Here is a 14,902-nt window from a genome sequence, read left to right on the forward strand (position 1 = left end):
ATAAAATCGCAGAAGTCCACAGACATGTTAAAGCTTCCAAGTTGCAAAAGATCTTCCCAGATGTTTCCCTCAAAGACCTCAAAAGACCTAGGGAAATACAACTTCTAATCAGCCACAAAGAAGGCCAGCTGGTGCCGCAGAAAGTTCGTTCAGTTGGTGATTTAGTGCTCTGGGATGGCCCGCTTGGCAAAACAATCGGAGGCGCACACCCGGACCTCTTTGAAGAAGTCACCTTAGCAGCGCATATGTCGAAAACACACTTTGCTAGATCGATGAGAACTGCAGCAGTCAAGTACAGTGAACTCACTTGTAGAAATCCTGCCTCCTGTCCGCCCCTTGATGAGCTCCACACCCAATCCAATACAACCACAAACAGCAAAGATTTTCTGAAGTGGTGGAAGTGGGAAAGCATAGGCGCTGCTTGTGTACCGCAATGTGGAGGGTGTCGCTGTGGGAATTGCCAACCCGGGGGAAAAGAAATGACCCTGGCTGAAGAAAAGGAGATGGAGATGGTGAAGAAAGGCTTGACGTATGTGATCGGAGACCACCATAGTCCTGAACCACACTGGCATGCCAAATATCCATGGACAGTTGATCCAGAGTCTCTACCCAACAACAAGAGAGCAGTTGAAGCCACATTTCTCAGAACAGAAAAGCAGTTGGCAAAGGAACCAGAATGGAAGAGAGCCTACACTTTACAGATCCATGAGATGATTAATCGCAAAGCTGCAATAAAACTGTCCAAAGAAGATCTGCAGGGCTATACTAGTCCAGTGTGGTATATGTCACCTGATCGCACCAAATCCACATTCAGTCTCCACCCCAGTAAGGCTTGTATGGAACAGCAGCCAGAAGTACAGGGGCCTAAGCCTGAACGACATACTGATTAAAGGTCCTGATGTCCTCAATCCGATCAGAGCTGTCCTGCTAAGGTTCCGAGCTGGTAGCTTTGCTGCCCTTGGTGACATCCGCAAGATGTATAACTCTGTCTGGTTGGAGGAGAAAGAGACCCACCTGCACCGTTTCCTGTGGCGTGACAGCGAAGATGCTGAAATAGAAGATTTTGCCATAACTAGGGTCAACATTGGAGACAAACCTGCAGGTTGCATAGCCCAAGTCGCCATGCGAGAGACTGCCAACTTGACCCCATTCAGTCACTTCAAGGAAGAAAAACGTGTGCTGGAGGAAGACACATACGTCGACGACATCCTGACCTCCCATAATAACCTTGACCACTTGAAAGTCCTCACCTCAAATGTGGAGCAGATCCTTAAAGCTGGAGGGTTCATCATGAAACCTTGGGCCTACTCCGATCAAAGTGGGAGGAAGGCTCAGGGAGGTAACAAGATGGACTCAAAGACAATGATCCTGCCAAACCAGCTTAAAGAAGGGGACAACAAGGCCCTTGGTCTGGGTTACACAATTGGAGACGACAAACTGCATGTCATGGTTGCAGTTAATTTCTCCAGGAAGAAGAGGAAGATACGACTTGGTCTGGACTTATGGAGGGAGGAAGTGAGGAGACAAACCCCCGACCCACTCACTAGAAGGGAACTGTTAAGCCAAGTTTCTGGTCTCTATGATCCACTTGGCCTGGTAGCCCCTGCCAAGCAGAAAGGGGCCATCCTGATCAGAAGGGCTTTTCAAGAAGCAAAAGTAATGTATCACAGAGAGGACACCTGGGATGCTGCTTTGTCAAAAGAACTCAGAGAAGACGCCATAAAACTCCTCGAAGAGTATGCAGACTTGAGCCAACTCAGATTCACCAGACCCCTGACACCAAATGATCCATGTGCAAAGGCAAGTGGCATCACTTTCTCTGATGGCAGTGAGCATGCATACGGTGCTGCACTGTACTTGCGTTGGAGCTGCAGCCATGGTGTTGTCGTGAGGCTAGTGGAGTCTAAGGCCAAGCTGACCCTCTTGATCACAAGGGCAACCCCGTGAAAGCAGAGATGTGCGGTGCAGTCTTTGCAGCCCGGCTAAGAAACTACTTCCAGAGACACTGCCGTATTAAAGTTGAGAAGTGGTACCACTTGGTTGATAGTCAAACCGTTTTGGGCGCAATACAATGTGAGAGTTATGGCTACCAAACCTTTTACGCTAATAGAGTTGGAGAGATCCAGAACAGTACTGACATTCAAGATTGGTGGTGGATTCCGGGTTCGGTAAACATAGCTGATATTGTCACTAGAGGGGCCAGCCCGAATGACCTTACTGAGGAATCTGAGTGGCAGATGGGTCCAAAGTTTCTTCAGCTTCCTGAGGATGAGTGGCCAAGGAAATCAGCCAGAAATGTCGCTGCTCAGGCTAAAGACAAGATCACCAAAATGCAGAAGAAAACCTTTGTTGCTATGCTGCAACTCAAAACACAAAGTCCAAACAGTGACCAGAAGGCAGCGGCCAATTCAAATAATGCACCGGCAGCAGTAGCGGTCCGAGAGCTATTGGATGTAAAGCGCTTCAGCAACCTAAGGCGGATGGTCGGGACAATAGCGTGGACCTGGAGAGCCGCAAAAAAGTTCCTGCATGGCAAGATTAAAGACAAAGAAAAGTGGGAGGTAGTACCTTCCTCTGGTGTCATCACAGTGAGAGAAAGAAAAGATGTGTTTCTAAACCTGTGCCTGGCAGAACAGAATAGTGTGCATTTTCCGAACACAACAACTGACAGGCTGGTTGTCTACAGAGATCCAGCAAATGGGCTCCTGATGTGTGGCGGCAGGATCCAAACCTTCAAAAAGGACCGCAAAGCTGTCCCCTTGCTCCCTTTCCATGCCTGGATCTCCACCCTCCTGGCCCGAGAGGCACACAATGAGGGACATGATGGGGTAGCAGGAACTTTGCTACGGATGCAAAAGGAAGCATGGGTCATCAAAGGGAGAATAATAGCCCGAAAAGTTGTCAACAAGTGTGTTGTTTGCAGAAAAGCAAATGGAAGAACCTGCAGACAAGTGATGGGAGACTTGCCCGAAGAGAGGTTTGGACCAGCTGCACCCTTTCAATTCACATCTGTTGACCTGTTCGGGCCATACCAAGTAAAGGACGATATCAAGAGAAGAGTAAGCATGAAAGTTTGGGGCGTGATCTTCTGCTGTATGTCAAGCCGAGCCATCCATGTTGAACTAGCAGACACACTAACAACGGAAAGTTTTCTACTTGCGTACCAGAGCTTCACTTCTGTGCGAGGTCATCCCCAGAAAATCTGGTCGGATCCAGGCACAAATTTTATTGGAGCGAAACCGGTCCTGGAGGAGATGTACACCTACCTCAGCCAGCAGAACAAAGAGTCGCTTGAAGAATATGCTGCCAAGCGTGGGACCGACTGGATGTGGCGAATCCTTCCAGCCGATTCACCTCACCGAAATGGCGCTGCTGAGGCTGCTGTCAAGGTCGCCAAAAGAGCATTTCAAAGTCTCGGTAAAGGAGAAGGTCTTACTTTCAGCGAATTCCTGACTGCACTCAAACTAGCTGCCAACCTAGCAAATGAGAGGCCCATCGATGCCAGAGTACAGAGTCGTGAAGATCGCGTCCTGTACATCACGCCGAACACCCTGTTGCTTGGTCGAGCCACGCAGAGTGGAGACTTCAAAACGTTCGACTATGCCACCTACCCATTCAAAAGGCTGCAAGAAGTGCAAAATCAAGTTAACTACTTTTGGAAGTCCTGGAGTCAACTTGCAGGTCCAAACCTGTTTGTTCGCAGTAAATGGCATACCACTGAAAGAAACGTTGCCAGTGGAGATGTGGTTTGGCTTTGCGACCAAAATGCACTAAGAGGCCAGTTCAAACTAGCAAGAGTTGTCAGCGTGAATGCGGATCCTAAAGGCATCGTCCGGGACGTCCACGTAAAGGTCTGCCCAAGTGTGTGTGCATCAAAGACTCTGAAACCTTTCGCCAAAGAACCTAGACCCACGGGAAAGGATTGCCAAAGTACGATACTTCATAGAGACGTCCGGCGGTTGGTGGTTCTTCTGCCGGTCGAGGAACAAGGTGGAGACTTCGGGAGCTCCAACAAGGGACTTTAATGAGCAGTTTTCCAGTTGCTCTTTAGTGCGGCCTTCCCGACAGTGCCTGCATGAAGACCGAGTGGGAGGTGTTCTGCTAAACTGCATGTGAGCTGCCTCTCACCCTCCTGCTAGGCAGGGGAGGGGCCAGGTAGAAGTCCTTCCCACCGGTGAGTGAGCACACCTGAGGGTGATAATGGCACAAACCAGTGACTGTGAGTGAAGCTGAGGCAGTAGCAGTGCTTAGCTCCAGTGGGAAAGTGTTCTGTCCCCTCACCTGGGACTGAACTTACTGTGAGGTGCAAAAGACTCTTTAAATGATTGGATGGGCAGCTGGTAAGCGCTGAGAGATAACTTCTGTTTATCGGACAATTCATTAGACTTAAGACGTAAACACTGCTAAAATGGAAAATTGAGTTGAATCTATTTATTGTTCATTTGTATAAAAGTGTTTGTTTAACAGGCAGTGAAAAAATGTTTGAGTTTGATACTTGTTTAGTTTAAGGGGTTGTTAAATTTATGTTTGGTGCAAAGTTAACTGTGTTGGTAAAACTATATACATATAAGTATAAATAAGATAAGATTAAATGGTTAAAAATAGTTTATTAAATAAGTAGTTTACAATGATTTATATTCAGTAGAAATATTAAAGCTGTTGAAAAAGAGACATGAGTTATTAAGTATTAAGTTAACTTTCTTTCAACAATCTGGGTTTACTAAATAGGTGGTAAAAAAGAATAATGATTATAAAGAGATGATTTGTTTCTTTGTTAAATAAATAAAATAAACACTAAGTTTATGGTACAGGTTAAATATTTAAAAATGTGGAAGTTAAAATGATTAAGTATAATGGACTTATATTGAAGGTTGAAACCCTGTTTAGAAAGTGCTACTTGTTTAAAATCGGATAACTGCATGAATTATGTGACAAGAGTTGGAAAGCTAAAGTTTATTTCTTTGAATGAATAGTTGTCTGATTATTGTTGTACTGTGTATTTTTCTTTTGAGGTTTTTCACCTAAGGCTGAAGTTAAAGCTAAGGCTGAAGTTAAAGCTAAGGCTAAGCTGATGTGCAAACCTAAAGCCATTACTTCGAAATAAAAAAGAAAGAAGTAAATGAACGTCTGGTTCTTGAGTGAAATCCGGGGCAAACATCCAGTAAAGAGAGGTTCCATCAAGTCAGGAACAGCACAAAATTAAGGAGGACTTGACAACCATTACTTACGGCAAAATCAACGAAGACTAACTCTCGTGTTGTATGGGCAACCTCTCAAATAAGGTGAGTACATTTGATAGTATTGTCAATTGTTGAAGCTTAATAAAGCCACAGTTTTCTGCTAAAATGTTAGCTTTTATTAAATGTTGATTTGGTTTTCCTCTCTTTTGTAGGTGGAACATGTGAATGGGTGTATGGGAATGTAAAGTATGTAAAAAGTCAGTTCCAAGTAAGTATGAATTGCTTAAACATTCCAAGCTAAAACATGGCCATCATGGAAGCAGGTTCAGGCATTGCTGCCCATATTCTAATTGTTCATGCACATTTAGACTTTGGAACAGTCTTTTGAGTCATATATACCGTACTCATAAAGCTCAAACATCTTCAGAACCATCCGAGTTATCTCTATATTCATGTCAGTTGTGTACATGTCCTAAACTTCCAAATGAACGAGATTACTTCAGTCACGTAAATTAACATTTGAGAAGACATGAAACTGTAACATGCATGTTCAAAGGTTGTTCTTTTTAAACTAGCATTTACAATACATTTCATACTCATAAAAACAGGAAACATAATCCCCATTCTGTAAATGACTTTAGAGCTGAGGTTGTTAGTGTTGTTGCAAGGTTACATGAATCAGACACTTCAGTTATTGATGTTTCTTGTGCAGCAGACACAGATGTAGAATCTGAAACAGATGTAGATACACATGCCTCTAGTATTGAAGATCTTCCCAAAGTTATTGAGCAGAATATAGCGTCAGTTTTATTAAAGTTGGAGCATGTTCATTTTGTACCAGCTACAGCCATTGATGAATTACTTCAGGAATTACACTATCTGTTAAGCTCTGTATCTGTACCAGTCACATTTAATAGTCTGTAACATCCTTAAAAAATGCTCTGTTACAGTCAGTGAGTCAGTTGTCAAGGAGCTTGCTGAAACAGTGTGCAAGTCCTGTCCTTTAGTTAAAGCCTTTACAAAAGATGGCCCCCTAGCTACAGCCTACAAAAGGAAACAGTATTATAAAAAACATTTCAATGTGGTAAACCCAGTTGAGTACATCCTTGACCTTAAGACAAATAAGACATACCAGTATATTCCTATTTTGCCATCTCTTCAGCGTCTGTTAAGTAATCGTGACATTTTAGAAAGTGTAATCCATACACACAAGATACAGAAAAGTACCTTGGATGTAGTACATTAAAAATCAATAAGGGATGGAATTTACTCTAAAGAGAACATTTTTTTTTACTGGGGAGGATTTGAAATTGTCAGTGTCTCTATATGTGGATGACTTTGAGGTGTGCAATCCCTTAGGCATTTTGAACAATTTACCACCTGGATCACATTCAACTCTTTCTTCCATCTACCTAGCAGTTTTATGTAAGAGTACTGATGTTAAGCTGTATGGGTATGAAAAAATTTTGGAGCCCCTTTTCCAGGATTTGATCATTTTAGAGAAACATGGTGTTTTTATTACAGGTCTTGGAGAGTTCGTGAAGGGCACAGTCCAGTCAGTCATTGCAGATAATTTAGGAGCCCACGGGATTGCAGGCTTTATTGAAAGCTTCTCTGGTGTGTACTTCTGCAGGTTTTGTACAGGTGAGAAAAAAGACATTCAGAACAAGGCTGTTCAGTCAGGACATTTTAACTTGCGTACAAAAGAGCTACACGAAACACATGTAAAGTTTGCAAGGGAGAACTCAACTATCTATGTGGAGTAAAGAGAGAGTGTTTCTTTACTAAGAATTTATCTCATTTTGATGTTACCCGAGGCTACCCTCCTGATATAGTCCATGACTTATTTGAGGGTGTTGTTCCCGTTGAAATTGCCCTCTGCATCAGTGAAATCTTCTCCAAAAAGTATCTGTGCCTTGACACTCTTAACAAATTAATTGTGAAATTTCCTTACAAATGGGGAGACAGAACTAATAATCCTCATATTATACCACGCACTTACACCTCTAGAAGGACCATTGGGGGTAACGCCCATGAAAATTGGAATCTATTGAGATTGCTTCCATTTATAATAGGAGACTTGATACCAGAGGCAGAGCCTGCTTGGCCTGTGTTGCTTGACTTAAAAGAAATAGTTGAACTCGCTGTTGCCCCTCTTCATAATAAAGAAACCATTGCCTACTTAGACTGCAAAATCACAGAACACAGAGACAGGTTCTTGGAACTTTTTCCAGCAAAACTCATACCAAAACATCACTTCCTTGAACATTACCCTCAATTGATAGAATGTTTTGGGCCTTTGGTAGGGCAGTGGACTATGAGGTTCGAGGCCAAGCATAGCTTCTTTAAGAAAGTTGCTCGTCACACAAGTTGTTTCAAGAATATACCGCTCACATTAGCAACTAAACATCAGCAAATGATTGCATATCATATCAGTGCATTACATCTTAAACCTGCTTTGGAAGTTGAAAATGTTTCTGTGTTTCCTGTGGCTGTAATGAACAAGGAAGTAGCGGGCAGCCTTAGGCTGAATAACCCTAATATCAGTGATGTGCATCTTGCCAAAAGTGCAACCATTAAAGGCATGTCCTACAAAATTGGAATGCTTATTCCATATGGTTCCACAGGTGGCTTACCTGAGTTTGCAGAGATCCTTCAAATCTGCATTGTTGAAAGAGGTTTGAGCTTTGTTGTAAGGGTATTGTGTGCACGGTATCGTGAGCATTTCAGAGCTTATGAGTTAACTACATCTCCTAATAGAGAGGTTGCCCTGGTTCATCTTGAAAACCTGGCCGATGCTTATCCACTCTGTGACTACACTGTGGGTGTGAAACGAATGGTTACTTTGAAAAGGCACATTATTGTTTAAGGTACGTCTATAATGAAACTTCTTTTTCAATGTCTCATGAAATGGGGTTGTAACAAATTAATAACCTGATTAACATAAAATAATTTAAATTGTATTCCTCTTTAAATAATGTAAATGTTAGATGTTTTTTATATTCAGTGAGTGATGTTAGTTTAAAAACAACCAAAACAATATATTCATTTATAATCTCCACTTCTGTCTGTCCTCTCTCCATCTTATGGTATGCTCATCAGACGATGTTTACGTCATAAATTGTCAATTAAAAAGGCTATCATGTTTGTTTTAGGGCAAAAACTTAAATATAGCCTCTTAAAGGAAAAATTGAGGGGAAATTTGCGTAATGTGTTGTGCAACTCTTTTTTTTTTTTTTTTGGTGACACTTCTTGATGTAAAAACATTTTAGGTAAGACATTAACTCTGCCTGACACTCGCTATTGTATTTGTGAAATGTAACATTACTTCATTGTTTTCGAGGTAAATACAGAGACTGCTTGTAGAAAAACTTATCATTGAAGGCAACTCACATCAGCGGTTTTGCATGAATTTACCTCTAAAACTCTGTCTCAAAGCATATCGTTATCTCATAGCATGGTGAATGTGCAAGTCACAACTTGCCCACCAGAGCGTTTTTAGAATAGTTGGATTGTTTATTTGATGAGGGGAAACAAAGATATCCCATAAGCTTCTGTAGCATAGCTTTCGGCTCTGCTCCGGCATTCTAAAAATAGCTGGCACCGACAAACGTAATAAACCCATTCCTAAAACTTTAGGGATTATGGCAATGTGCCAATTTGCCAAAATGTTGAACTATCCCTTTAACTCAGACAGAACTATGACCATAGTTGAAGTTCTTAAATTAAGTTGCAGTAATTAAATATTATCCTAACCTTTTGTGTCCTGTATTTGTTCCCTAGAATACATAAAGTGGAAAATGTCAAGTCCTGTCCACCTGAGAGTCGTCTTAGGCGGAGATGATGCCAGAAAACTTACCCTGATGTCAGGGATGCCAGCATCTGTGGATCAACTTATCTATGAGATAAAAACTGCATTTGGACTTGTAGAGCAGTTCAGACTGCAGTATAAAGACAATGATTTTGGAAATGAATATGTCAATCTTATGTCAACAAGTGAAATAAGAGACAGGGATACTGTGAAAGTGGTATTTATTGCATGTGAAGAAACTAGCTCCAGCATTCCAGGGATTCTACCACCTTGCAGCAGCAGCACCCCACTGACATCTCCCAATACATCCCAAAGCTCTGTGAACTCAACCTCTCCATCCTTGGATGAGGATGGTTTTCCCTCTGAGCACTCGTTTGGCAGCGCAGACACGATCATTTTAGATCCATCTCCAGAGTCAAGAACCTCTTCATGGCCTCCAATCTTTATTGTTCCCAAATTTTCATATTTTGCTGAAATTCTACTTCAGAGAGCAAATGCAGAATTTAGAGAAAAGGGCACTCTTCCTACCCCTCCCCCAAAGCTAAGAATGGATATTCTTGAAGGCATGGCTGAACATATCTTTAAATACACAGCATACCCCAGTGACTCCCAAATTGAAGAGGCTGCTGTGGTCTTGGTGCATGTCCATCCATGTTTGAGGGAAAGAGGAGCTCGAGCTGGCCATGAAGGATGGAAACAGTATCTAAAGACAAAAGTTGCCAATTTCCGCACAAAACTGTGCAAGATTGGATACCCAAACATAAAAAAACCAAGAAAAGCAGAGGTTAACTTTCGCCCTCCTAGCAGTGAAACAAGAGAGTCTTGAAAATGAAAGAGTAGCACTCTTGACAGAGGTGAAAAAGAGACACAATGAGGCTGTGGTTAAGGAGAAAATGCAGAAGACCTTTTCCTACAGATGTCAAGAGGTTGTCCAGGACTCTCCTTTAGTCTCTGAGTTAGTGAACAGATGGCCTGCCTTGTTCACAGTGAGTGAGGTATGCTTTACTGATGACATTTTGAACCCTTCTCTGCTGATTGTAAAACTGCTTTCCAAAATTATTTTAAAGCAATTATTACTTTGTTGTGCCAAGTCCTCAAATTGTCTGTCCTTTTTCAGCACAGAAAATATCAAAGCAAGAAAGTTATTACTACTTCCTTCTCCTATTAACACATTTTTCCCTGTATCTTATAGATAAATGCAGAATTCATGCGTCTAACAACTTTGTCACTTCAAGCCAAATTTTTGGCAGAAGTTGACAAATACACACCTAACTTGATGAAGGTCTTCAGCAGTAGAGGAGGAGCTTCTGGAAGGAAGATGAGGCTCCTCATGGCTCCAACAACTAAGGCAAGTGCAGTAAGCTGTTAAATTATCTAGCCAGATGAGGTCCCCCCCACATAACAGCTCCTTTTTCCTATCTATCTTCATCGGTTTAAAGTGGCCCTTCCATCGCTTTTTTTTTCATTAGTTTTGCAGTAATCTTTGGGATTAATTACAACACTTTGGGCCAAATTGAAGGGAAAAAAAATATTCTGGATCCTCGGTTTCAAGCAGCTTTAGTTTGGTGAATGGGGGCGTGGCGAGTAACACCAAGATTTTTCCGGGCTTTTTGCGCTTCAATTACATATTCATGACTCCTTTGATTGGCATATATAATATAATATATATATATATATATATATATATTATTCTTTCTTTACATGATCACCCCTCTTTCATCAATCTGTTCTTCCTCCCTTTCAACTTCCTTTCTATACCCTCTACTTTCCAATGTCCAACTTTGTTTACCTCTGCAACCTTCCTCTCCACCTCACATGGTGGGTTATTTGTGGCAGAGATCTGATAAATGCTGGAAAATGTCTTGAAAAATTGTAAGCTTTAATATTTCAAATACATTCTTTTGCAGAGTGAGGACATCGAAGTCAAGAGGGACTGTGTACTTCAAGGTCTTTTTGCTTATCTCAGTGAGGACAGCAACACTCTAATCAAGGAGTACTTGGTCAGTAATTGGATTTTTTTTTTTCAGTCTTGCTATGTTTTCTCAGTTTATTCAAAATGCTCCTTGTTTCTCACCATTAGAACGTCAACTTTGAGGAAGCTAAGAGAGGCATTGCACAGACCACCATGGGACTTTATGTGATCCGAAAAGAGGGTGCTGATGATGCCAGATGATGTTGGAGTAGTGGTTGAGGGCGTGGAACTTCTGCGTAATCTTGGAAGCGTCTCCTTTGGCTGTGCCATGCTTTTTGGGCTCATTTACACACTCAACCTGAGCTATCCCCAGGAACTCAAATTCACATTTGAGTTCTTCCAGAAAGTGATGATGAACTTGGATGGTAAAACACTGTCCCCAAATGTTCAAGCACTGAAAATAAAGATGCTTCAGTGAGCTCGCAAGTTAAGGTGTTTGACAGTTGAGCAAGCCACATTTGTTTGTGCTTGTTGGACATTGCCATTGTGATGTTGTTCTGCCACTGTGAACTTGTTTAACATTGTTTATTGTTCATATAATGTGCACATTAGCTCAACTGCTGTTCTGCTGTAATTTCACATTGTTAACTGTTAGATGTGTGGACGTGTTGCTATGTGTCAACATTATTGTGAAACCAGCATGCTTGGCCCTTTCTTTTAGTGAGGCTACAAGAGAGGGCAATTAAAGCTGTAGTGTGTAACTATGCAAGAGTATTAGGGCCACTAAAGAAAAAAAATGGAATTCTGAGAAAAAAGTTTGAATTCTTAATTTATTCTGAGAAGTCAGAATTCTGTATTTTCTGAAATGAAAAAATCAAAATATTGTTTGTTCTGAAAAAAGTCTATTTTCTTTTCTTCAGTGGCCCTAATACTCTTCCGTATGTAACAAAATCAAAAGTCAATGAAAAACACTTAATAGATCATTAAAAAAACTGTTTCTGTTGGTATCTAATGTCTTTACTAATAGAGGTTTTATTTTCTTAATGTGAGCCATTTATTTTGACTAGCTGTGGGTCTGCATACATAGCAGCTGCCATGTCTGCAGCTAAAGTCACTGTTAAGCTCATCTTTACCATTTGATGCCAGTAATTCCTACACACTAACCTTCTGCGCAACCGTTTAGTCGACCACACTTTAAGTCACAATATCTCAGTGAATAATGCATTTAGCTTAACTCAACCTGAATGAGCCTTCTCTACCACTTGGTTTAGTTGCGCTATCCCAAAAAAATCCTCTAGATGGCACTGTGTCTTTGAGCTGTATGCTTTGCCAGTACTCCAACAAACAAGAAGTGAGACAGAGAAAATGTGATCATCACATGAGGACTGATTTTGGCGAAATTTTCCAAGGTAAGACTATTTTTTCGACACATTATCATTTCAGAGGTGTTATTTAACAGAATTATGCAACTTAATGCAAAAAAAAAAAAACTCTTATAACAGTCAAATAATTTTTTAAAAACGTGCTCTACCAAATGGTTGAAATGTCATTTTATGCTAAAGGTAGAGACGCTAGTTCATGTCGGTACGATTAGCTATTTACAACAAAATATACACATAATATAAATCTTCTGATCCTACATCATTATGATAATAATGATGATTAATGATATTTAATGATATTTCATGATATACGTGTTTGAATAATTCTGTAAGTATGCTTTTGTACATGTTTGTGTATTACATATGACTAATGGCACATGGTTTGAATAAAAATATTTTTCTTTCTGTTTTACTCATGATAGATGAACACCAAAACATTCTATGGTGCACGACCACGCACTCTTCTGGCCCTTGTGCCTGAAAATCCCCAGGATTCAGATAAAGATCTTAGTGATGATGACCCTACAGATGATCCAGATTATCTGCCCACACCAGCAGATGATAGTGGGGACACTTCTTTCGATTCTATGGATGAGGAGCCCATTGCGTCAACGAGGTCATCCCCTGAACCTCCATCCAAGAAGAGGAGAAAGGGAAAAAAACTCCCTCAAAACAGTTTCCTTGGCAGAGCTAGAGGACGAGCCTGGCCCTAAATCAACCTCAGGTACAAAGACGGGTACAAAGAAAGGCGCAAGAAGACCGTGGCGGTATGAAGACATTGAGGCATTCCAGGTTCCAGGCTCAAGTTTTAACCCCCCTGATGCAATAAAGACACCCTTTCAGTATTTTAAAACACTCTTCACTGATGAGATGATTGCACATATCTCTCAGCACACCAATCTCTACTCTGCCCAGGAACTGGGGGATCCAATCAGGACCAGCTCTCAAGAGATTGAAAGGTTCCTGTCTATGTTACTTTTCATGGGTGTTTTCAACTTCCCAGCCATAGATGACTATTGGCACCATGAGTCACGTTTCAGTGTGATAGCTGATACAATGCCAAGGAGAAGATTCAAGCTGTTACGCCGGTTCATTCACTTCAATGATAATCAGCAGTGCGATGGCAGTCCAGACCGGTTCTACAAAATTCGCCCCCTTTTTGACATGCTTCACCAGCAGTGTCTTCTGATCCCATCAACTTACCAGCACAGTGTGGATGAGGTCATGGTGGCATATAAAGGCACAAGAGCTGGCTCTCTCCGCCAGTACATCGCCAACAAGCCAGAGAAGTGGGGCTTTAAGTTGTTCTGCAGGGCCAGTTCATCTGGCATCATCCATGACCTGCTGCTGTATCAGGGTGCATCCACTTTCTTCAACATTACTCTAACTGAGCAGGAGGAGGCGCTGGGTCTAGGGGCCAAACTGGTGACAACGTTATGCAAAACTATACCACTGCCCCGTCTTTCAGTTGTGTTCTGTGGCAACTACTTCACCAGTTTTGACTTGATCCAGAACCTGCATGGAAACCTGGGCCTCAGATGCATTGGCACTGTCCGAGCAAACCGCATGGGTGGAGCAACCTTGAAGACGGACAAAGAGCTGATGAAGGAAGGACGTGGAGCTTTTGACTACAGGTCTACTGAAGGGGTGATAGCAGTGAAATGGGTTGACAATAAATGTGTTAACCTGCTTAGCAATGCCTGTGGGATCGCACCTGTTTCCTCTGTCAAACGGTGGAGCAAAGAGGCCAACACAAAGATTGCCGTCCCGTGCCCATCACTCATTCCTGCCTACAATCAGCATATGGGAGGCATTGATCTCTCTGACATGCTGGTGCACTTGTACAAGACCCCAGTGAAATCGAGGCGATGGTACTTTCCCCTTTTTGGATACATCCTTGACCTGTGCATCTCAAATGCCTGGCTTATCTACAAGAGGGACTGCAGTCTCTTGAACATAAAACCGCAGCCTCTCAAAAGGTTCCGTCTGGCAGTTGCCCACACTTTGGCACAAGTCGACAAGCTACCATCCAAAGTTGGCCGACCATCATCATCCTCTCCACCACACATGCCATCTTAGAAAAAAAATCAAACACCCCAAGACCCTCACAGCCACAACCAGATGTGCGATATGACAACTGTGGACATTTGCCACTTCACTCTGACAAGCAGGGGAGGTGCAACCTCTGTCCAAAGGGAGTATCAAGATGGAAATGCCAAAAATGCAATGTGTTCCTGTGTTTGAACGCGAACCAGGGATGCTTCACAACATACCATCAGAAAACGTAAAAGACCCCACACACACACACACACAGTAAAAGAAGAGAAGTGCTGTTGCACCCCTGACCATAATCATTGCAGTTGCAAAAAAGGTCAAAAGTCATTTATCAAGAGCCATTTGTGCTGTTGCACGACCTCAAAAACAGTGTTGTAGTGTTGCCTATGCCCATGTAGTTAATGACATAAGAATAAATAAAAAAGACATGGAAGAAATAACCTTTTTATTTGAGTTGTTCGTAATGTTTTTTGTATGCATAAAGATATCTGACGTTTACTATGAACAGACATCTCAACCGTTTGGTAGAGGCCTATATCTAGAAAACTGTGGGGTCTGAGTT

General features: G+C 41.9%; 1 protein-coding gene across 1 annotated transcript; it reads left to right on the plus strand.

Moving 5' to 3' along the window:
- The first annotated feature begins 13,155 nt into the window (after window positions 1-13,155).
- LOC114458037 (piggyBac transposable element-derived protein 3-like) lies at window positions 13,156-14,364 on the plus strand. Its single transcript, XM_028440280.1, has one exon. The coding sequence runs from the start codon at window positions 13,156-13,158 to the stop codon at window positions 14,362-14,364; it is 1,209 nt and encodes a 402-aa protein (XP_028296081.1).
- The last annotated feature ends 538 nt before the right edge of the window (window positions 14,365-14,902 follow it).

The sequence above is a fragment of the Gouania willdenowi genome, chromosome 24 (genome assembly GCF_900634775.1).
Source record: "Gouania willdenowi chromosome 24, fGouWil2.1, whole genome shotgun sequence".
NCBI classification, from domain to species: domain Eukaryota; kingdom Metazoa; phylum Chordata; class Actinopteri; order Blenniiformes; family Gobiesocidae; genus Gouania; species Gouania willdenowi.

Coding starts and splice junctions, on each gene's coding strand:
- LOC114458037 (XM_028440280.1), top strand. CDS start 13,156: ATGATTGCACATATCTCTCAGCACACCAATCTCTACTCTGCCCAGGAA.